Below are 26,276 nucleotides of genomic sequence, written 5' to 3' on the forward strand. Positions count from 1 at the left end.
ACTTCTATATCATAGGCCTACTCGTCGTATGAGGTGCGTGGTACAATCTAAGTACATATCAAGGGTCGTGAGCTTATGAGCTCGGAATATCAACCAATTGAAAACAACGTACTCATATAGAGGATTTAAGAGTTTGGCCAAGGAACCAGGCCTTATGAAAGAAGGGTTGGCCTTACATACCTTTCCGTCGCACTATTCTACACTCGCGCGTACTCCTCCGATGTTCACGTTTTTACCTTCATTAAGGGCATACCGTCATTAGAATCGACAACTAGCATATATGACTAAAGCTGGAGAAAATCGGATAGCATCTCCTTTATTTGTACAACATTTTCCCATATCGTGATTCAACTCCTAAACGTCAATATTACATTCACAATATCGTAACAATAGTCATTAATCATCCATATTATTCACATTATCTAGATTCCTCAATTTGCTTCTTATTCACCCATTTTCATGGTTAGAATACCCGACTTCGCCCATTCGTTGAAAATGTCTAGATCATGATCTTAACACCATTTATAACATATTCATATCACAACGCAACAACATTCATGATTCAACTCAAACTATTTCTCAAAACGTCACTATTCATCATTCATGACCCATTTTGCTATACTCTCCCAGTGACCAGGCATTTCAACTGTCAAATACCTTAAACAACATATAAATAGCATGAATCTTACCTTAGATGTTGTAGGGACGAGCCTTAGTTGATAATATTCCACTTTGAGTAAAACCCTAGCTTTTCTCCATTTGGATTTCTTGACTTTAGATGATCCTTGATGGGTTCTTACTCTTGATTCACTTATTTAATGTTGTTGATGCCTTATAATCCTTGAAAACTTGTATAATAAATGTAGAAAGATGTTTTAGAGAGAGGAAGGAAATATTGAAATGATTTCATGAACTTGGTCCTTTGTTTAATAACATTCCACTGATCTGTCGGGTTCCATTATACGGTCCATTATACGGTCCGTATAATGGTTATACGGTCCGTATAATAGACCGTGAAATGGGTCTGCCTGCACCCCTTCACTGTGACCATTAGACGGTTTGTTATACGGTCCGTATAAATTTATACGGTCCGTATAACTGACCGTAAAATTTCACCAGCAACCAACCTCCACTGTGATGGTTTTACGGTCCATTATACGTTCCGTAAAACATTATACAGTCCGTATAATGAGCCGTAAAACTCATCAGTTCACTGAACTTGTTCTCATCACTTCGTTTGATCTCCGATCCTTGCGGAACCTTCTTAACACTTGTTCAACACTTCAATACCAAGCTAAGGGACGTTATAACTGTTCTCCAAGATATCACTAAGTCCTGGCTAACTCGTTGCTCGTAATCCCTTTCCGATACTTATCAAATACTTTTGCATTCTCTTGGCAATCCTCTTCCCTCATCTCTAACATCTTTAGAATCTCAACTAGGGTCATCAAATGTCATTCCTCACTAGTTCGTTTACTTGCGTGCCAACGGAAAATTTTTTGAGGTGTAACAGTCAGTTAAAGGTTAATGAGAAAAATTACCCTACCCATGATTTGGAGTTGTTGGCGGCAGTCTTCACTTTGAAGCTTTGGAGGCATTATTTGTACGGTGTCCATTGTGAGGTTTTCACCGATCACCGTAGCCTCCAGCATGTGTTTACCGAGAGAGATCTTAATTCCAAGCAATGCCCATGGATGGAGCTCCTGAAAGACTACGATATCTCTATTCTGTATCATCCCGGGAAAGCCAATGTGGTAGCTAATGCCTTGAGTCGGAAGGCAGTGAGTATGGGGAGTTTAGCTCGACTGATTATTTCCAAGCGTCCGTTGGCTATGGAGGTTCAGACTCTGGCCAACAGTTTCGTCCGTTTTGACATTTCAGCCCCGGGCAGGATTTTGTCTTGTATAGAGGCGAGGTCGTCTTTATTGGATCGGATCAGGACTCATCAGTGTGAGGATGGTCAGTTGAGCAAGATCTGAGATAGAGTTTTGAGAGGTGAGGCCAAAGAGGCCGTGATTGATTCTGAAGGCATTCGAAGGATTAGAGGACGCGTGTACGTTCCTCGTGTTGGTGATTTGGCTTAGTTGATCTTGTCTGAGGCTCATCGCTCTCGCTATTCCATTCATCCGGGGGGGACTAAGATGTACCGTGATTTGAAATAGCACTATTGGTGGCGTCGAATGAAGAGAGATATAGTTAATTTGTGACTAAGTGTGGGAATTGTCAGTAGGTAAAGTATGAGAACTAGCGACCCGGTGGGGTGCTTCAGCGGATGCCCATTCCCAAGTGGAAGTGGGAGAGGATTACCATAGATTTTATCACGGGTCTTCCAAAGACCCTTGGCAAGTTTGATTCTATTTGGGTGATAGTGGACCGGTTGACTAAGTCCACTCACTTTGTCCCAGTTCAGGTTTCCTGTACTGCGGAGAAGTTAGCTAAGATGTACATTCGGGATATTGTAAGATTGCATGTGGTTCCTATGTCTGTTGTATCTGATCGGGGTACTATTTTCACTTTCTGTTTCTGGAGGGCGTTTCATGAGGAGTTGGGTACCCGATTGGAGCTTAGTACATCTTTTCATCCCCAGACTGATGGCCAATCCGAGCGGATCATTCAGGTGCTCGAGGATATGTTGAGAGCATGTGTTATGAATTGTGGTGGTCATTAGGATCAGCACTTACCATTGGTGGAGTTTGCGTAAAATAACAGTTATTATTCGAGTATTGGCATGATGCTTTGTATGGTAGGAGATGTAGATCTCTGATTAGCTGGTTTGATCAGCATTGGAGTACTGATTTGTTGAGAGAGTCCCTTGATAGAGTGCGAGTTATTCAGGCCAAGCTTTTAGCAGCTCAGAGTCGGCAAAAGATGTATGCGGACCGGAAGGTCCGAGATTTGGAGTTTGCTATTGGTGACCAGGTTATATTAAATGTTTCACCCATGAAGGGTGTTATGAGGTTCGGTAAGAGGGGAAATTTGAGCCCCAGGTATATTGGGTCATTTGAGATTGCTAACCATATGGTTGATATAGCTTATGAGTTAGCATTGCCGCCAGGCTCGGCGTGAGTTCATCCGATTTTTCATGTTTCGATGCTGAAGAAGTACCATCCCGATGGTACCTACATTGTCCGTTGGGATTCTATATTTCTCAACGAGAATATGACTTATGAGCCTATCGCGATCTTGGATAGGCAGGTTCGAAAGTTGAGGTCGAAGGAGATTGCTTCTATAAAGGTGCAATGGAAGCACCGTCCTGTTGAGGAGGCTACTTGGGAGACTGAGTCCGACATGCGTAGCCAATATCCTCGGTTGTTTACTATTCAGAAATTTCCCCGCTTCCTTTCTTTTCTTTGCTCGAGGACGAGCGACGGTTCAATTGGTATCTGATGCAACAACCCGTTTAGTCGTTATAGTCTTTTCGATATTTTTGCCCTTTCCTAAGCTTTGATTAACTCATTCTTGACCCTAAGGGACCGTTGGTATGCTCCCCGAGGTGTCTAGACCGGATTTGGGCAACTTTTATGAAATATAGGCTTAAAGTGAAAGATGGTTGACCCAAAGTTAACTTTTGGGTAAACGGACCTTTTTCGAAATTTCGTCAATTCTAAGAGGTCTGGATGTTCGCTTAGAACTTGTGTGTGTATTTGGTTCAGTTCCCAATGCACTTGGATGCATTTTGGGACTTGGGTGGGAAATTGGAACTAAGGCGTCGGTGGTTGAATCGGTCAACGGGACCTCAATTGGAAATTCCGAGGCCACGAGCGCATTCGTAAAGTATTTTTGTATGGGTCTGTGTATATCATTTGTGAGCAGATGGCCTCGGGAATGGCTCGGGATTTCAATCGAGACTTAGAAAAATCAGAGGGATTCCGGTACCTGGTGCCCGATATAGCGGCACCAGTGCCGTCCCTGTGGCACCGCTGTTGCGGTGTGTTAGCCACTGGGGCGGCCATGTGTATTGTTGGCCACACCGCTATGGCGGCCTTACAATAGCGGCGCTGCTGTAGCGGCCCTTTTACCGTCAAGGCGGTGACGAGCCAGGTATTTTCATTAAGTGTGACTTAAATAAGCCCTTAGACCCTCATTATTTCCCATTTCAAAATTAGAGCTTTGGGGAACAGTTCTCGGAGATATTTTGGAGACATTCTTGGAGGTAAATCTTGCCTATTCCTTTACTCTTCCTTAATCACAATCATCCTAGATTTCCCCCTTCCCTTTAGTAATCCCTTAGTGATGGAAGTTGAAAGAGGGTTTTGATGAACACTTTCTTTAGGATTAGTAATGATAAATTGATTATGTTTATGTTAGATTTTGATGAATCTAAGCTTGTTAATCCTATATCTTCCATTTCTAGTGTTGAATTTCAGAATCAAAGAGTTAGAGTTTATACCCAAATTGGGGTTTTCCTTGAAATCAGAAATTAGGCTAATCCTTGAGTTAAATCAACAATTAGTGGTTGGGTTATGATCACCTAGTGCTTAATTTGATATTTTGCTTTCGAATTTTACCGTTTTGCCATCGTGGGCCCACTTCCCTAAATTCTAGGGTTGGAATTGACCTAAAATAAATAGTAGCAATATTAATATCATTCTTCATGATTTCTAATCTAGATTTCGATTATGCGTAGACTACTTTGGTTGCTTAGACTACTTTGGTTCTGAGGTTCAGCGGAAAGGCAAGGCAAAGGAGTAAGTTGTTGGTGTTGCGGTTCGGCCATCCAGATAGGTTATGGCTTACCTTTGGTGAGACTTCGTATAGCGAAACACAAATTTAGATTACATTGTCGGAGACAGCATGTGAACCTTCAGATATGAAGTCAGGTTGGATATTTCTTTAGGTTGGGCCCTGTTGTGTGTTGGGACTAGCCACCCCGTTATGTGTGATTTGATTATTCTATTGTGCCGGCTTGATGCTATGAGTCGATGGTAGATATTGGATTCTGTTTTATCATCTTAATTATGATATAGTTGGCATACCCATTGTTGGTATTTGTACTCGGATATATTATTGGCGTACCTACTGTTGGTACTTGTGATTCGGTTATATTATCGGCATACCCACTGTTGGTACTTGTGATTCAGTTATATTATTCGCATACCCACTGTTGGTATTTCTGATTTAGATATATTATTGGCATACCCATTGTTGGTATAATGTGATTCATGCATTGCACGCACTCTCATTTTCATGATACACTGTTGAGATATTGATGATATTTGATGAAACACTTGATAAGCTGGGCTCAGTTTTTCTTGAGTGACGTGAGATGGCCGATGTTCGATGTTCATCCCGGAATCGTTGATTGAGTGAAATTTATAATTGATAAAACTCTTTTACTTGAGTGGCGTGAGATGGCTTATGTCCGATGATCAATTCTGGAATCGTTGTTGCATGGACGATATCCGATGTTAGTTCCGGAATCGTTGTTAGTGTATGGACTCCGCGGTTCCCCCAGGGTGGTGCCGGTGAGAACCCTCCGGTGGGCAAAGATCCGGGGTCCCGTCTGTCTGTTGGGCAAAGATCCGGGACGGGTGGCTCTTAGACTTAGCGAGTCATGCTGGGTTGTGCTACCGAGACGTCGATATTTCCGTCCGGAGTTCATGTGTACACCGCATTTGCATGGCATTGCATCGCATTCATACAATTATTGCATTGCATTGCATTATGACTTGATTTGAGATGTTTGGTGTTGTATTGTGATGTTGGATTGGATTGGATATATTCAGACTTGGCACATTTGGAATTAGATGCTTTACATAGGTGATGACAGATATATGGAATTGAATGCATTGTCTTATACTTGTTGGTTTATTTTCTTATCTACTTTATTATCTGAATTGTGTTAGCTATGCTTTGTCGGCCGATGATGCCTAGCAGTACTGTTTTTTGTACTGACCTGCACTTGCTGTATTCATTTTGTCACGACCCAACCGAAGGGCCATGACGGGCACCCAGTGCTGACCCACCCGGGTACCTCATATCATACTCTCATATTCACATCTAGGTAAGCCGCATGGCTTACTCATAATTTATATGCAACAATAGTGCTAATCTCGTTGGGCAACAACACATTTATATCATCATCAATAACAATGCCCATATCCATATACACAAGCCGACGAGGCTATCAAAATGATTTACAAAATATGAGCCAACAAGGCTAAGGACATCTAATCATATACAACTGTCTACGAGCCTCTAAGAAGAGTAGAGTATGTCACATCATATAGGCAGGACAGGACCCCGCCATACCCATAGGTATGTACACAAAAATAATACCAAAAGTTGTGACTCTGGATGATATGGAGCTCCTATATGCAGTCCCTGAATAAGATATCTATGGATCAAGCTTGTCTCCCTGTCCACCTGCTGGCATGACGCAGCGTCCAAAAATAAAAGGACGTCAATACGAATAATGTACTAAGTATGTAAAACATAATCAACATCATAATAGGAGCATAAGAAGTAGCATAAGAAATAGCATAAGATGGGAAAATCAGGGGACAGTAGCCATCATCGTAATTACTTACTTGTCTGTCATAGGGATCTTCCATTTCTAATGTGTGCTCGTGTACATACATACATAGATATATACATACATATATCCATATCCGTAACCATATTCGTATCCGTATTCATATATATATTCGTATAAATAGCATACCCGACCATGAAGGTTCGATGATTTCACATACCCGGCCATGACAAGGCTCGGTGTCATACATACCTGGCCCTACGAAGGCTCAGTGTTATCTGTACCCAACCGCAGTGGTGTGCGCGCAATAGGTATCATACCCGGCCATATAAGCTTGATATTACATAATAGTCATACATACTTAAATCTGTATACGTAGGAGTTCATTAGTATCATCGTCATCATTGACATCATCATTTTCGTTATATCTATCCTTAGAGGATCAACTATCATATAAGAGAGACAATAGAATGGTGAACGTATCGAGAATCGTAAGCATTGGTAATCTTAGAGATGGAGTCATCTGGAAGACATTATGGAACTCATGAAAGGATACATATAGCAAGGGAACCATGCCTTAATGAAAGAAGGATTAGCCTTACATACCTCTTCGACTTCTTAACTATTTAGCGTTCACCATTGAAGCTTGAATAATCTACATTTAGAAGGATTCATACAACGGTTAGGCCTTGATGATACTCTTAAATTCAAACTAGAATAATTCATGATCTAATGAAAATTGGGCAGCAGTTACCCTATTTCATCAACTTCCACCATATCACAAAACAACTCCTAGCAACCACAATAACATCCATAATATACTCATAATATCATAATCAAGTGATCACACTTCATTAAGCGTTCAAAATTCATCCTTATGTTCAACATATGCTAGCAACTTCATACCCATTTTAGTACATTTTCATATAATGCCTCTTCATCACCATTATTACCTTCCATAGCAAGATTATATCCATATCATACTAAGAATCATAACTCAAGTTAGCTTACTACTCAAAAACATCATAAAAACTACATTTAGAACTCATCTTCTACTTTCTCCTTCCACCCAAGTTATTCAACCACTAAACATTCTTGATACTATGTAATAAGCATGAAAACTAACCTTTTATCTCATAAGAATGAGCTTTGGAGCAAGCTATGAACTTATATGAAAGCCCTAGCTTCAATATCCAAAGAATTCTTGGAGTCTACTAACCCTAGCAAGAATTGTAACACATGGGTCTCTTGATTCTTGCCTCTTGATATTTAATCTCCCTTGGATTTTGGCTTGGATTAGTTTATGGAGTTGAAGAGAGGGTTTTGGAGAGCTTTTGGATCTGATTTGGTAAAATAAAATGTCCAAATGAAGTGGAGGGAAATATATAAAGTGGAACTTAAAATCTCGTTGGGCAATTCTGCGCCCATTTTGACGGGCCGTCAAAATTCCTACGGACCGTCAAAATGGTCCGTAGAAATACAAGTCAAATATGGTTCACTGTAACCATTTTACGCTGAGCTGGTGCAGTTTGACGGGCCCCAGAATTTTTTACGGGGCGTCAAAAATCCTTCGGGCCGTCAAATGGTCCGCAGAAATTTTCTGCTGAGACAGTCTGTCTTGAAACACCCATAACTTTTTACTCCGACGTCACATTGACTAACGGTTTGTTGCGTTGGAAACTAGACTCGATGAACTTCAATTTGGATAAAATAAACACACCAAAACTCCTCATATTCTATTATATATGCCTCCCCCAATCTGGACCAAAATCCTGTCCGAAAAGTTTGCCAAGTTTTACCAAAGTTCCCACAAACTCCATTCCTTTATTTGCTTGTTCTTAAATCCTTCCATAGCCCATTTCATGGGCTTAAACCCCCATAACCATAATATGGGAACATGTAATCTCATATATCCTAAGATAACTCCCATTTCCACGGTTAGGACAACTAACGCCTAACGAATCTCAACGGACGAAACTACGAGGTGTAACATTCTCCCCCTCTTAGAAACATTCGTCCTCGAATGATAGACTCTTGGGGATTCTACAAAAATTTTGTCAGAGTTTCCCCTGTAATATTGCACTACCATCCTGTCACAGCAACCCAAAATATATATCGCCTCACAGGGCTACAACAACACATCAACAACCATGGCCACACACGACCAAGAACACATTTAACAAAGTATCACATACCTGGGGGCAATGGCGTCTCTGCCTGAGTCTCCTCTGAAGGTGGAAATAAATGCGGGTACCTGAACTTCATGTCTTCTTCCGCTTCCCATGTCATTTCCTCTCCATTATTATTTCTCCATAAGACTTTAACTGAAGCTACATCTTTGGTTCTGAGTCTCCGTACTTGCCTATCTAGAATGGCAATGGGAACTTCTTCGTAGGATAATTGCTCAGTGACATGCACATCATCTACCAGTACAACTCTAGAAGGATCTCCAATGCACTTACGAAGCATCGATACATGGAAAACTGGATAGACTGACTTCAAATCCGCAGGTAGGTCTAATTCATAAGCCACTTGGCCTACCTTGCGTACAATCTCATAAGGTATAATGTACCGGGGACTAAGCTTGCCCTTTTTGTCAAATCTCATGACGCCCTTCATTGGCGACACCTTCAAGAATACCCAATCTTTCACTTGGAATTCCAAGTCTCTTCGACGATTAGCTACATAAGATTTCTGACGACTCTGAGCTGTTAATAATCGATCTTGTATAAGCTTGACTTTCTCTTTAGCTTGCTGGACCAAGTCTGGTCCTATCAATTTGGTCTCTCCTACTTCGAACCACCCAATTGGAGACCTACACTTTCGCCCATATAAAGCCTCATACGGGGCCATTTGGATGCTAGAATGATAACTATTGTTATAAGCATATTCAATAAGTGTTAAGTGATCATCCCAACTAACTCCAAAATCCAATACACATGCCTGTAATATATCCTCAAGAGTCTGAATGGTACGTTGAGCTTGCCCATCCGTCTGTGGGTGAAATGTCGTGCTAAGGCTCACCCAAGTCCCTAAACCTTCTTGGAAAGATTTCCAAAAATTGGCTGTAAACTAAGTTCCTCTATCGGAGATAATAAAAACTAGAACACCGTGAAGTCGCACTACCTCTTTAACATAAAGCTTTGCATAATCTTCAGCTACATATGTAGTTTTGATTAGTAAGAAATGAGCTGACTTCGCGACTCTATCCACAATCACCCATATAGAATCACACTTATGTCGAGAATGGGTGTAAGCCTGTAATGAAGTCCATGTTAATTACTTCCCATTTCCAAGTTTGAATTTCCATAGCTTGCAACAATCCACCCGGCTTTTGGTGCTCAATTTTCACTTGCTGACAGTTAGGACATTGAGCTACGAATTCCACTATATGTTTCTTCATCCCATTCCACCAATATATAGACTTAAGATCATAATACATTTTCGTTGCTCCTGGGTGAACAGAATAACGGGAACAATGGGCTTCTCTCAATATTTGGTGGCGTAATCCTGCAACATCAGGAACACATAACCTGCCTTGGCATCTGAGAACTCCAGCTCCAGAAATCTCAAATGATGACTTCTCCTTCTGAGGGAGTATATTTCTATAATGAATTAGCATGGGATCTTCGTATTGACGCTCTTTCACTTCCACTACAAGTGACGAGACCGCTGCATTTTGAATGATAGCTCCCATACTACCTGAGTCCACTACTCGAACTCCTAGGCTAGCTAACTGCTGGAGCTCACGAGCTATCTCTCTTTTCTCTGGTTGAACATCACATAAACTTCCCATAGATGTACGGCTAAGAGCATCAACCACTATATTTGCTTTCCCAGGATGATATAGGATGTCAACATCATAGTCTTTCAACAATTCTAACCATCGCCGTTGCTGTAAATTAAGTTCTTTCTGCTTGAAGATGTACTAAAGGCTCTTATGATCTGTATAAATATCAACATGGACGCCATACAAATAATGTCTCCATATCTTCAATGCATGAATTAGTGCAGCCAAATCAAGATCATGGGTCGGATAATTTTTCTCATGTTTCCGCAACTGTCTTGAAGCATGCGCAATCACCTTACCATATTGCATCAACACACAGCCTAACCCAACGCCTGAAGCATTATAATAGAAAACATAACCTTCCAATCCCTCTAGAAGTGTCAGGACTGGGGCAGAAGTTAATCTATCCTTTAGCTCTTGGAAACTACATTCACAAGCATCTGTCCACTGAAATTTGGCTGATTTCTGGGCCAGCTTCGTGAGTGGTGCAGAAATAGAAGAAAAGCCCTCTACAAATCTCCTATAATAACCTGCTAAGCCCAGAAAACTACGAACCTCCGTAGGTGTTGTGGGCCTTGGCCAAGTCTTCACCGCCTCAATCTTTTGACTATCTACCCAAATACCATCGGCTGAAATAATATGCCCCAAAAAAATCACTGAGTTCAACCAAAATTCACACTTAGAAAATTTGGCAAATAACTCTCAAGTTTGAAGAAATCTAAGAACGGTACGCAAATGATTTGCATGTTCTGTCTCGGACCTTGAATATACCAGGATATCGTCAATGAATACAATCACAAATAAATCTAAGAAGGGCCTGAACACATTGTTCATAAAATCCATAAATACTGCCAGTGCATTAGTTAACCCGAATGACATTACCCGAAACTCAAAATGGTTGTATCCGGTTCTAAAGGCTGTCTTAGGAATATCTTTCTCCCTAACTCGCACTTGATGATACCCAGATCTCAAATTTATCTTTGAAAACCATTTGGCGCCTTGCATTGGTCAGATAAATCATCAATCCTCAGAAGCGGATATTTATTATCTTATTTAGCTGCCGATAATCAATGCACATTCGCAAAGAGCCATCTTTCTTTCGCACAAACAACACGGGTGCTCCCCACGGGGAAGAACTAGGCCTAATAAAACCTTTTTCAAGCAAGTCCTTCAATTGATCCTTCAACTCTTTCAACTCTGCGGGAGCCATTCTATAAGGAGGAATAGATATGGGCTTGGTATCCAGTAGCACCTCTATAGCAAAATCAATCTCCCGCTATGGAGAGAGACCTGGAATACATCTGGAAAATCATTCACCACGGGGACAGACTGAAGAGTTGGCGATTTATCTTCTACATCATGAACCCAAACTAGATGGTAAATACAACCTTTGGCGATCATTTTCCTTGCCTTGAGATAGGAAATAAACCTACCTTTTGGGGACGCAGTATTTCCTTTCCATTCTAAAACTGGTTCTCCCGAAAATTGGAAGCGAACCATTTTCATTCTACAATCAACATTGGCATAGCAAGAAGCCAACCAATCCATGCCCATGATAACATCAAATTCCACCATTTTTAACTCATGTAAATCAACCATAGTACGATGGTCACAAATCACAACTACACAATTTCTATATAATCGACTAGCTATTATCGGTTCACTAACGGGTGTAGATACCTCAAAAGGTTTGATCAATTCCGGTTTGACCCCAAACCGACCCACAATATATGGAGTAACATATGACAACACGGAGCCAGGATCTATCAAAGCATATACATCATGAGAAAATACCGATAATATACCTGTGATGACATCGGGGGAAGACTCAAGATCTTGGTGTCCAGGCAAAGCATAAAGTGTTGAGGACCACTAGAACTAGGAGCTCTCCCTATACCTCTAACATGGCTGATCGTGCCTGTGAACCTTGCCCCATAGGGCTTATCGATGATGAAGACCCGGCTGCCCATCCTGAAGGTTGGACTCTACCCTTACCACCAACCGATGGGCAATCACGCATGATATGGCCTGGCCAACCGCATGTATAGAAAACCTCTAAACCTAGTCAACACTTGCCCCAATGTAACTTCCCACACTGGGAACATCATGGCATGAGTGGCCGAGCCCGACCCGAATCACCCCTGAACTGAGAACCCGAAGCCTTAAAACTCTGAGTCGGCCCGGAATGAGTAGATCTATCAAATCTCTGGCCTGTAAACCGTGGAGGAGCACTATTCATAGAATGGCCTGAATGCCTGGAAAATTGTTTTCTTTTCCCGCCTCTAAACTCACTCATCGGACCCGAAGATCTAGCCCTCTTGCTATACGCTCTGCCATGCTCACGCTCACTTCTTTGTTGTTGTTGGCTTTCCTCTAAATTTTGGGCATGGGCTTGAATGCGTGAAATGTCCATGTTATCCTGAAAGGACGCAGTCAAGCAGCTATCCATCAAATGTGGCCCTAGGCCTCTCACAAATCGGTGCACTCGGTCACCCATATCCGCTACCATGGCCGGAGCATACCTAGCCAAGGAATTGAAGCGGAGACTATACTCTAAGGCACTTATACTTCCTTGCCTAAGATTCAAGAACTTATCAGCTCTAGCTCGCCGAACCTTTGGAGGCAGGTAGTGTCGGAGGAAGGCATCCACGAATTCTTGCCATACCGAGGGAGGTGCATTGACTCGCCGTGAAGCCATCCAAACTGTATACCAATGAACCGCGACATCCTTCAATCTATAGGATGCTAACTCTACCGATTCAATATCCGAAGCATGCATTAGCCGAAGTGTCCTCAACATCCCATCAATAAAATTCTGGGGGTTCTTATCCGGCTTCGACCCGAAGAATTCCGGAGGGTTCAAGCTAATAAAATCACGGGCCCTTGCACTAACAGCCCTATCACCTTGCCCTGTATCTTGCCGCTGAGTCTGGGCGGCAACCAACTGAGTAAGTAAATGAATGGCCTCTTTTACATCTTGGCCCGACGCATCCGGTGGAGGAGCTGGAGGTGCTGGAGGTGCTGGAGCTGGGGCTGAGGCTCCCTCATGCTCCTCAGAAATAGGTACTGAGTGAGAGGACTGAGATTGAGCCGCATTCTGGGACTCACTTTCCTCTACAACCATTGGCGGTGCTCTTTCAGCACGCTTTCCTGCCACTGTCTTGCCCTTTTGGGCTGCTGTAGCTTTTCTCTTTACAGGAATTTCTGAAATACATAATACATGGTTAGGCAAAAATAAATCCTTATATCACGGCTATATCGCACGATCTTGTGAAGAAAGAAGGTCATTCATTCCTAACAAGACTCTACTGAACACGGCTCGTAGACACACCCTAGGACAGAACTGCTCTGATACCACTTTTGTCACAACCCAACCGGAGGGCCATGACGGGCACCCGGTGTTAACCCACCCGGGTACCTCGTATCGTACTCTCATATTCACATCTAAGTGAGCCACATGGCTTACTCATAATTTATATGCATCAATAGTGCTAATCTCGTTTGGAAACAACACATTTATATCATCATCAATAACAATGCCCATATCCATATACACAAGCCGACAAGGCTATCAAAATGATATACAAAATATGAGCCGACAAGGCTAAGGACATCTAATCATATACAACTGTCTACGAGCCTCTAAGAAGAGTAGAGTATGTCACGTCATATAGGCGTGATAGGACCCCGCCATGCCCATAGGTATGTACATAAAAGAATGATATCAAAAGCTGTGGCTCCGGATGAAATGGAGCTTCTCTATGCAGTCTCTGAATAGGACATCTATGGATCAAGCCTGTCTCCCTGTCCACCTGCGGGCATGACGCAGCGTCCACAAACAAAAGGACGTCAATACGAATAATGTACTGAGTATGTAAAACATAATCAACATCATAATAGGAGCAGAAGAGACAGCAGAAGAAATTGCATAAGATGGGAAAAATAGGGGATAGTAGCTATCATCGTAATTACTTACTTGTCTTTCATAGGGATCTTCCATTTCTAATGCTTGCTCGTGTACATACACACACACACATATATATATACATACACACACACACATACACACACACACACATATATATATACATACACATATATATATATCCATATCCGTAACCATATTCGTATCTGTATTCATATACATATTCGTATTCATAGCATACCCGACCATGAAGGTTTGGTGGTTTCACATACCCGGTCATGACAAGGCTCGGTGTCATACATACCTGGCCCTACCAAGGCTCAGTGTTATCTGTACCCAACCGCAGTGGTGTGCGCACAATAGGTATCATACCCGGCCATATAAGCTCGGTGTTACATAATAGTCATACATACTTAAATCTGTATACGTAGGAGTTCATTAGTATCATCGTCATCATTGACATCAACATTTTCAGTATATCTATCCTTAGAGAATCAACTATCATATAAGAGAGACAATAGAATCGTGAACGTATCGAGAATCGTAAGCTTTGGTAATCTTAGAGATAGAGTCATTTGGAAGACATTATGGAACTCATGAAAGGATACATATAGCAAGGGAACCATGCCTTAATGAAAGAAGGGTTAGCCTTACAAACCTCTTCGACTTCTTAACTATTTAGTGTTCATCGTTGAAGCTTGAATAATCTACATTTAGAAGGATTCATACCACGGTTAGGCCTTGATGATACTCTTAAATTCAAACTAGAATAATTCATGATCTAATGAAAATTGGGCAGCATTTCCCCTATTTCGTCAACTTCCACCATATCACAAAACAACTACCAACAACCACAATAACATCCATAATATACTCATAATATCATAATCAAGTGATCACACTTCATTAAGCCTTCAAAATTCATCCTTATGTTCAACTTATGCTAGCAACTTCATACCCATTTTAGTACATTTTCATATAATGCTTCTTCATCACCATTATTACCTTCCATAGCAAGATTATATCCATATCATACTAAGAATCATAACTCAAGTTATCTTACTACTCAAAAACATCATAAAAGCTACATTTAGACCTCATCTTCTACTTTCTCCTTCCACCCAAGTTATTCAACCACTAAACATTCTTGATACTATGTAATAAGCACGAAAACTAACCTTTTATCTCATAAGAATGAGCTTTGGAGCAAGCTATCAACTTTTATGAAAACCCTAGCTTCAATATCCAAAGATTTCTTGGAGTCTACTAACCCTAGCAAGACTTGTAACACATGGGTCTCTTTATTCTTGCCTCTTGATATTTAATCTCCTTTAAATTTTGGCTTGGATTAGTTTATGGAGTTGAAGAGAGTGTTTTTGGAGAGATTTTGGATCTGATTTGGTAAAATAAAATTTCCAAATGAAGTGGAATGAAATATATAAAGTGGAACTTAAAATCCCGTTGGGCAATTCTGCGCCCATTTTGACGGGCCGTCAAAATTCCTACAGACCGTCAAAATGGTCCATAGAACTGTCCAGTCAAATATGGTTCACTGTAACCATTTTACGCTGGGCTGGTGCAGTTTGACGGGCCTCAAAATTTTCTGCGGGCCGTCAAATGGTCCGCAGAAATTTTCTGCTCAGACAGTCTGTCTTGAAACGACCATAACTTTTTACTCCGACGTCACATTGATGAACGGTTTGTTGCGTCAGAAACTAGACTCGATGAAATTAAATTTGGATAAAAGAAACACACCAAAACCCCTCATATTATAGGAGATATGCCTCCCCCAATTTGGACCAAAATCCTGTCCGAAAATTTTGCCATGTTTTACCAAAGTTCCCACAAACTCCATTCCTTTATTTGCTTGTTCTTAAATCCTTCCATAGCTCATTTTATGGGCTTAAACCCCCATAACCATAATATGGGAACATGTAATCTCATATATCCTAAGGTAACTCCCGTTTCCATGATTAGGACAACTAACGCCTAACGAATCTCAATGGACGAAACTACGAGGTGTGACACTTTTATGAATGTAGAGTATCAGGTCGGATCCACTTCCGTGACGTGTGGTTGATCGTCGCTTCAGCTTTCTCTTGAGTCTCCAGAGTGAGCATGGCCATCCGCTGCCTTGAAGACTTTCTATCTTTATGCCCTATTCTATTCAGAGACATAGACACTTTATGTATTAGTATTCCATATTGTATTATTTTCCTTTAGATGTTCTTGTGTTATTCAGACTAGACCCTGGGGGTGTATATCGTCATTCCGCACTTTTCTACTACTTATATATATGTCGTGAGACTTACGTAACCGTTGCTTAATTTCATTCTTTTATGTATTTATTACTTATTTGGTTGAGGTTATATATATATATATATATATATATATGACCATGCATTTTTTGTCTTCTCGAACTCGATAATGCGAAAGAATGGCCTGTTGGGCTTGACCCAACAGGTTGGCTTCTTACTCGGCCCAAGTGGCCATGGGGTAAAGAAGAGGAGAAAGAAAAGAGACTCGGTTAGTTTACATTTATTGAACTTATCACATATATAACTATACAAGCGCGCGCGCGCGTGTGTGTGTATATAAAATTCATCTACAAGACCTGTAGTTATCATAGGCGTATCTGCGCTGCTGGGCTTTTTACTGGTAAAGATTTGGGTAGTAAGAGGGAAAGTCACCACCATCCGTATTCCTGATGCCGCACAAGATCCAAGAGGTTTTATGAACCTCCGGCATGGCAGGACACCAGGGGAAGGCTTAAGACCAGACCCCAAATAGCTAACTTAATTTCCCAACCAATACAGCTAGAGGAGAAAGAAAGATAACACAGGATTTCACACTTATACATAGAGAGCATAGATTGACATATGTAGACACAGTGTAGCCAACAGCAAATAGAGATAATAGGCATAGTGTAAATGGAAGCAAAAACCAAAACGCATGGTCATGGATGAACAAAAACAACTACAATATATTATTGCGCATAGAAGGTCCAGCCATGAGTGAAAATGGCCAACTAGGGGCTTAGTACCCCCCTAGCCTTCCCTTTCTTCCTAATTATTCATTTATTTATGTTTTCTCTTATGTGTAATTGATTGTACTTGGTATTTGTAAAAAATTCATACATATATATTGTAATGTTATGGTTTGAACTAGCCATCTTAGGACAACGGTACCTATGCCGTTTAGTTCGACTTTAGGTCCCAAAATGATTTTCAAAACCCGAGTTTAATTTATAAACGGTTTTCTCAAAAAATGACTAAGTGAACGAATCATTTCAAAAATGCGAGTTAAAATAAGGACAAGGGGAAAATTACAATGTTATAAACGCTGTCACATTTTCCTAACACAAAACTGAACAGAATTCTTCTTTTTTTTTTTTTTTAAGCTAAGGAAAAATACAATCTCTTTTTTTACAAAGTAAAACTCAACTTTTCTAGGATTTATATAAACAACAAGTTAAAATTTTGGGCCAAGCCCAGTAACAGGGAAACATGGTTTTGAAACTAAGGCCTAAAAGCTAAAAAATGTCTTGAACCACGCCTGATTAAATCTTCTTTTTTCCAGAAAAAATGAGAAGTAGAATTAGACATTTTTTTTGGGCCTAGCCCAATGCAAAAAAAATGATTTTTATACTGGGCTTTAAACCCAAATTTAAGGATAAGAAATCAGCATTTTGTACATATCTAGTAAGAGTATAACCTTTTACACTTACAAGTTAAAACCCGTATAAATCATTCGTATACATGAGACTTTTAAAGAAGGACGTTCTTAAACATATTAAACGGATTAACCCGAGCCATGTATGAGTCACGCGTGAACTTATTTATTCCACACTTAAAATAAACAAACTTTTCACATCTTTACCAAAGCCACTACTATCCTTATATATAAGTAAAACTTACACAAATAGCTACCTTTTAATAGCTTGTAACAAGTTAAAGCTATAAGTTAAATATTTACTTTTCGTAGCTGGTTTTTGCTATATTTCAGATGAATCTCGCCTTTCTGAAATACAATGAAATACATCGAAATATAGCGCGGCTGTTGAGTTAAAAATGGCTATATTTATGGCAATAAGAATCCTTTTCAAATCAAATGGTGATTTGTATTAATGGTTCCATGATTCACGCAAACCTCATGAGGTTTCATTACAGCTAACGTCTGTCAATCAAATTAACTCCATTCAAATGCTTTTTGAATTCAAAAAACAAAATCAGCATCTTATCTTTCCCGAAATATAGCAAAAATTCCTTTCGTTTATTAAATTTTTCAACAATCTCATTAGAGATACGTTGTTCTAGTGAACTGTAGTAGGAAGATTAGATTATCACCAAGGTAATTATGGATTTCATTCTCCTTTTTTTATCTATTTAATTTGGCATATTTGAATGGAATGCAAGTGGTATACACTTTTTTGTTTGTAGCTGCTCTGACTACAACGTATCGCTCTATTTGTAATGAGTAACCGCTTTGATCCGACATTCAGGTTTTTGGAACGATCAAAATATGTTAATTACAAAATAAATGCAGTTGTATTCAGTGATTATTGCAAATACGATGAATTGGTTGCTACGATTTCAACTCAATTGGGTCTGGATAGTTGCAGAAACAAAATGTCAATAAAATATCTTGTTGAGGGGGATACTCAACCAATGGAAATACACAGCGATATGGGAGTTAGGGTGTATGTTGAGCTTAAGAGGGAAAAAATGTTTTTGAGATGTATCTGTTGTGCGTTAGTATTACAGATAATGATGTTGAGGAGATTGCAACTGCTGAGTGTGTTTTTAGAGAGGTTGTGCTTCAACTTGGATACGATGATAATTTGGAGGATATGGATGCGTATGATTCTAATGAATTCAATCTGTCAAATTGTGGAAAGGTTGTTGTATTTTTAGAAGAGGACAAAAAATTGATTATTTCCAACGCAGAACAGAAGGAAATTTTTGTAGATCAAATTTACAAGGATAAGGATACACTGAAACTTGTAATGGCGAATTATGCCATTCGAGAACGATTCAATTTCAAAACTGAGAGATCAAATGCTATAAGGTACGTGTTTTCCATATTCTAACTGTGCAGGAGATAATAAATGCATTACAATTTGCTCGTTGTAAAAAAATAAAGTTTGTAATGAAGTTTTGTCTTGAATATAAATCTGTAATACATGTAGTAATATTAAAATACATTAAGATATACATTGAAAAAAATGAGATTTAACTGAAGAATACATTGAAATACATTGAAAAAATATATGGTATTAAATTATGTTGGTTTTATGAATTGTTTGCAATGTCTGTAACACAAACAATATTCGCATGATATTGAAACCTACTCATTATACATTATCTTTTCCCTTTACTGAGAATGACTTCATACTGATCTATGTTTTATTTTGTAGTTGTACAGTCGTATGTATGTCGCCTGAATGTGAATGGAAATTATGAGCGTCAAGTGTTGGAAAATCTGTATTGTTCAGGGTTAGGGATTTCCATGACAAACATACATGCCCTTTTAATGACAAGGTATATTCACAGAGGCAAGCAACAAGTTGGTTTATTGAGGAATCGGTTGTTAAGCCGAAAATAGCGAACCATAAGAGGAAAGTAAGTGATACGCTCAAATTACACCAATTAATGGTATAATGCGGACGTTGTCAAATATAGTAACCCAACAAGGTTGGGGTCGAATCCCACAGAGAACAATATGTAGGCGATTTAAGCAGATTAAGAATTATCACTAACAATAGCTAGACCGAACGCATCAATGGTGATTTTTGATAAGGTTTTGATAAAATACGAAAATGTAAATTCTAATCTAGAAAGCAAGAAAATTGATCGATGGCAACAAGAATGGGATAAAGGAAACTACTTCTCAAGTAACGGTCCAATCTATTTCACGAATCATAAATAATGGCAAGTTTATGTTATTTAGCCTCGGATAATGACTCTAAATTAACTTCTTCTGAAGATTAACTAGACTACCCAATTGAAGATCCCTCAAACAATTAGGAGCATTAAGAACACCCGAATATAGCTACAAGTGGTATTGCCTATTCCTAGGTCAATTTCCATTATATGAGGGTTAACGCCCCAAATTCATGTTAATTATTCTATCCCAACTCAGTTCTTCCTCTTCCGAGTTTCAAACAAAGTAAATGGGCGAGCTCAAGGGTTAGCTAATCCATTGAGAAACATTCAAAAACAAGAATAATTAAAATAACAAGAACTTACTTGATTAAGAATAATGCAGATGAATAAATAAGCATAACAAGAGTATCAATCTTAATTGTCACCAAGAGATTTCCATCAACAAGGATTAAATAAAAGAAAGAAAATTTTTGTAGGAACCCTAGCCTCCAAACTTGTGAAAACTGCCAAAGATATGTTTAGAAAACCCTAGTTGGCTTTTTATAGGAACTGGAATGGCAGAAATCGTCAAAGCCCAAACATGCCAGTTTCAACAAAATAAAAACCCCCCTCAGGAAAAGAACTCTGGCAAAGAAAAGCCGAGGGGGTTCCTAAACACATATTTACGATACAACAATACCAGATAGCCACCCCCAACTAAAAAATTTGCAGTGTCCTCACTGCATCCCATAAGCATACAAAAAACAAAAAACTAAAAACAAGTAAAAATCCTAGGCATACCTACTAGCACTGAGTGCTATGGTCATCTCTGCTCACCCTCGGAACTGGAGCTGCTGGGCTCTGGCAGGACAAAATCTTCCTCATTTTCCTCCTCTTCATGTTGTGCTCCGCATACACTCCTCAGAATACTCATCATTTTGTTCAAAAACTTGCTTTGCTTTTTGGCGTGCTCCATTGCCTTTTTCTGCCTCCTCTCTATCTTACCCTGCTTTTCCTTTATATGCTTCATGTCCTCCACCACACCTGCTAATGTCGGACCACCAGGACCAGAGGGAGCTGTAGATGTGCCCTCTCCACGTGGGCCCGAAGGGAGACTAGCCACTAGCTGCTGAATCCGATTGTCCACCCCATGGACCTGGGTGGAGATATACTGGAAAGGCCTGGCGGCTTCTTGCAGTGGTGGCAAGATTGGTATACCCATGGGAGGAGCAGGTGCCCCACCAGTCGAATCTGATGCAGTAGAGGTGAACTGCCCAAATGACGGGGCTGCTACATCAATCCTCCTTTTCTTCTGCACATTACCGGACCCTCTCTGCTTCAATGGATGAATCGGTCCACCAGGCCCCTTTTCTTTGTCACCTGGACTTGTGGGCACCCCATCAGTGGAGCACAAATAAGTGATCAACGACGGGAAGAATAGACTCTTAGTTCTTTCATGCACCACCTCCCGTATTTCTTGCATAATCAGCCTCCCCACATCAATAGGTAATCCTTTCCATCACAGCACAAATTAATTTAGCCCTCTCAAGAGGCACCTCTGAATCATGTTTAGAAGGCAGCACCCTGGATGTCACAATATCTAGCCAAGTTTTGGCCTCAGCAGTGAATTCTGTGGAATCAATCTTCCTTTGCATTGTGGTCAACCACTTTGGTTGCTCCCCACCGTGAAGGTAGGTCACAAACCATTGTTGCCTCATTTGTTCATACCTCTGTGCCATCTCACTGTTGTCACCATCCTGCAGATTGTAGTAGGCATTGATTCGAGAAGCAGTGCACAGGACATCTACACCTCTGACTTTGACAATTGCCCGATGTGTAAGGTCTGCCTCTGCAGCATTTGCATAGAATTCCCATACAAGGGTATAATTTGCCTTGATTGGTTCATCCGCAAAGCGTATCCATCCGCTTGTTACCAACCTTTCATAGAATTAGGGCATTTTTTCTTCCAAATTTTCTATTACGATGCCCCTTTCTTCGATGAAGCTCTTTCCCAGCAGTCTATCATAGAGCTTCGAACATTTTGCTGACTGAAAGGTGGTGGTGTCGTAGTATTCAATCAAGGGCACTTGGGCAACATTGGATGTTGAAGCCATTTTTCAAGCTTAAGTACCTACAAAACAAAAGCAATACATATGAATACCTAGAACGATGTATAATGAGGCAATTAGGGCAAGGAAATTGGTCACAGAAGTTTTGAGCAGCTCTGTGCGAGCATCCTGATTGTGAGCTGCCATTTTTCCTTCAGCGCGTTCGCGCAATAATGCTGCGCGTTCGCGCTGTTTCACTACTGTTTTGCAGCGCGTTCGCGCAAATAATGGGCGTGTTCGCGCTGCTTTATGTCATTTGTTTCTGCGCGTTCGCGTCATGTGACAGCGCGAACGCGCTGAGTCGTTTCAGTTTTTCAGAAGCATTTTCACAAACAGGTTATGGGCATGATTTTTGGGGCTTTAATTCAATGATTTTAAGCACGTATTTTGCCCCATTTTTTTTTCACATATCAACACCCAACTCTCAACTCACATCACTCAACAACTAACAACAATTGATATGACAGGAATTTCAGCAATTTTATCAACTTTTTATGCTCAAACAAGTGAAAGTCAAAATTTTCTGTCACAATTTCTAACATGAAAAGATGATAAAAACAACCCTATGAACAAGAGAATGAGAGAATCACATACCTTGTGGTTGCAAGTTGAAGAATTCTTCTTAAGATTTGAAATTGGGTTTGAGAAAAAAAAAAGTGAGAGAAAGGCTTAGAGAAAATGAGGGAAATAAGGGAAATGGGGGTTATACCCCCTTTTGCTTTGTTTTGTACCTGGGAGATTCGTATTGGCGCGTTCGCGCTGGACAAAATTTTTATGCTTCCACCCTGGGGATATAATGGATGACGTAAAAAATGAATTTGGCGTAGATGTTTCTTACATGCTGTCCTGGAGAGCTAGAGAAAGGCTATGAATGATTTGAGGGGGGATCCAGCTGCTTCATACAAGAAATTGTCGGCATATGTCTATATCCTAGATAAAACATATCCTGGATCACATGTTAAAATGCATAAATCATGTGAAAATGATTTCCTGTATTTCTTTGTAGCACTCAAAGCATTCATAAAGGGATTTGAGTGTTCTAGACCAATGGTGGTAGTGGATGGTGCACACCTTAAAAGCACGTTTAATGGTACATTTGATTCCGCAAGTACTTCGGATGGTGCAGGTATGTGTATTCCTATGTGTTTAATTTCAATAGTATAAACTGAAAATACATTGTATAAACTGAAATACACTGTAAAATATAGATTACATTACTCTTATCTATGTTTTTGTTATTGGAATACACTGTAAATATAGACTGATAAAAATACACCGTTTATGATTAACTTTTTAAAATGCAAATGTATATACAGGTAATATTCTACCACTGGCATATGGTTTGATAGATTCGGAAAATGATAAGTCACGGACTTGGTTCTTTGAGCAGTTCAAGCTAGCTTATGGGATTAGGGATAACATCTGTGTCGTGTCCGACAGACGTGAAAGCATAATCAAAGCGGTGTATCGGGTGTATCCTACTGTTCCTCATTTGGCCTGCATATGGCATTTGTGGAAAAATGTGACTAAGAAATACAAGTCTAATGATGAAGTATTGAGTCCTGTGTTTTATTCACTTGCCAAAGCATACACACAGGATGAGTTCGATAAACTAATGGAAAAGATTGAGAATGTTGATATACGGGTAAAGGAATATTTGGATGATGCTGGAAGAAAGAAATGGGCTCGACTATATTCACATGTTAACAGAGGTTGGATGATGACTCCGAATATAGCGGAATGTATTAATGGAAAACTAGTAGCGGCAAGAGAGTTGGCTGTTTTTGATTTCCTTGAAGAAGTTAGGAGGATGTTTGGGAGATGGAATTGCACAAGTAGGAAAAATGGTACATGCACATTCTCAACACGTTCGAGACAATACCAGGAAATGCTCTCAATGAAAGAGCATAAATCGTTACGTATGAGGGTAAGTTTTTTCTTGATGATAAATCTGGTTTGTTTATCTCTCAGAATATATTCATTTGTATTTTGTTGTATTTAGCTAACTGCTTTGAGTTTTCTTTTAAGTTTATGGAACCTGATATGCAATGTATTTTTGTTGTTGAATGTGCATGGTTCTTAGGTTGAAGCATCAACTGAATATGTTTATATGGTTAATGATAGACCGAGGCATTTCATAATGGTTTTGAAGAGGAAAACTTGTAGTTGCCGGATGTTCCAAATGGACGAAATATCGTGTTCACATGCTTGGGCTGTCTTAAAGAGTAAAAATCTAACGGTTGATGCATATTGCTCAGAATTATTCAAACCAAATCCAGTGGTGAATACGTATGATGTGTCGGTTGATCCACTTCCAGACTAGAGTGAGTGGAGTGTTCCAACACACGTATTGGAGGAGGTTGTTCTGCCACCGAGATACAAGAGACTTCCTAGTAGGCCAAAAAAGAAGAGGGATAAGCCATTAATGGAGTTGATGATTGGTAAACATAGGAATGCTTGTAGTACATGTGGACGTCTTGGTCATAACAGGCGTTCGTGTGGTAATGAGCCCCTTAAGAAGAAGAAATAAATGTCTAGTCTTCATTTATGTTTAATTTCTAGGACAGTTGTCCGATGATGTTACAAAAAAAAAAAAAAAACAAATTTATTCCATCTTGAATTCATTGTTTCTTTTCTGTGATGTATTTCACTAGTGTTATGTTAGAGAATTGAACTGATATGTTCAATATAAAATTTCAATGAAATACATTGAAATACCTTGTTCAATACTTGTGCCTCATAAATGACTTTATGTGTGCAATGATTGTTGTGGGAATACATTTGATTCATACAGAACAAATTGGCCCAATAATAATACAAATGGGAAAACATTCTGGAGTTTTGTAACTTTTTATATTTCTTTGTATTTCACTTTATTTCCTTGTATTTCAATATAGTGTTATTTTTGGGGAATACATTTTAAAGAATACACATGAACTTATGAACCAGTTGACTTGTATTTCAATGTAGTTGCCTTGGTTGTTGCATTTCTGGTTTTCCAAAAAAGAAGCTTACCAGATATACAATGAATAAGAAAATGTATTGCGTACTTATAACAAACAAACACGAAAAGACTGCAGACAGAATACGAGTGTATTTAATAACATCCGAGAACACTAAACAAACGACAACACCATACTCGTTGTATTCTAAATGAAAAAGATATTGTCTAAAAGTAATATTAACTGATCCACACACTGATGTTCAACATCAAAAACACATGAAAAATGTCTTGAACTAAACAACATCTACTCTACGTCATCTACTATATTCACTGCATCGTAATCAACTAAAGGCCTGACTAGTCTTGCTGGTTGCTCGTTATCACTTTCTGCATTCTGGTTTGCATTTCCCCAAGCATAGTCGCAAAGAAGTGCACCATAACTCTGACGGTGAAAATTTGAATCAATTTTGACTGGAATTCCTTCACCCGGCTCAAGAATTCAGCAAAAGCTGCCACATATACACCACAATCCCTGAACCAAATGAACAAAAATTTATTCGTGCTTTAGTAAAAGTTTAGAAGAAGAACAATGTTGTTGAATCTATATTTCAAAGATAAAAAAAAGTAAAAATAAAATAAAAACATGCATGCTTCCAGGGGCTTGTTGCGGTAGATCGTCCACATTAACGACATCAAAATTGTCATTCAGAGCTCTGTTTTTGTAAAACGGGTGATTCTGAAAATCTATATCCTTTTTCTTTTCATAAAAATCGGACATTTGTAGATGATGTGGCGCAAGGGCAGCCAGCATGTTCACTTCTCTCCTAATGAAGGCATCATACCCTGCAGCTCGATATCAGTCGTACACATATAGACATCTGCACAAAACTCAAAAAAAATATAAGAAAACAACAAAAAGATACATTATAGAAATGTATTTCATTATTTCTATAGTGTCTGTTCAATAAAAAATACACACCTGTCAATGAATGATATTACCACTAAAATCCAGTGATTTTCCTCTTTCACATTAACAGGGATGAATACGTTGTCAACTGTATGCCATGGTACATTACCCATCAACCTGTACCCGTTTATGTACTCACATACATCAGATTCCATACAAGCAACAGTTGTGGATGATTCTGGATTTTCCCAAGCACGGTAAAT

At 39.6% G+C, this 26,276-nt stretch overlaps 1 protein-coding gene across 1 annotated transcript; it reads left to right on the plus strand.

The window, feature by feature from the left end:
- Positions 1-22,389: 22,389 nt before the first annotated feature.
- On the plus strand, positions 22,390-24,485 carry LOC132619956 (uncharacterized). Its single transcript, XM_060334714.1, has 4 exons — positions 22,390-22,498; positions 23,169-23,288; positions 23,479-24,089; positions 24,246-24,485. The coding sequence occupies exons 1-4, from the start codon at positions 22,390-22,392 to the stop codon at positions 24,483-24,485; spliced, it is 1,080 nt and encodes a 359-aa protein (XP_060190697.1).
- Positions 24,486-26,276: the final 1,791 nt, after the last annotated feature.

Source organism: Lycium barbarum, chromosome 11 (assembly GCF_019175385.1).
Source record: "Lycium barbarum isolate Lr01 chromosome 11, ASM1917538v2, whole genome shotgun sequence".
NCBI classification, from domain to species: domain Eukaryota; kingdom Viridiplantae; phylum Streptophyta; class Magnoliopsida; order Solanales; family Solanaceae; genus Lycium; species Lycium barbarum.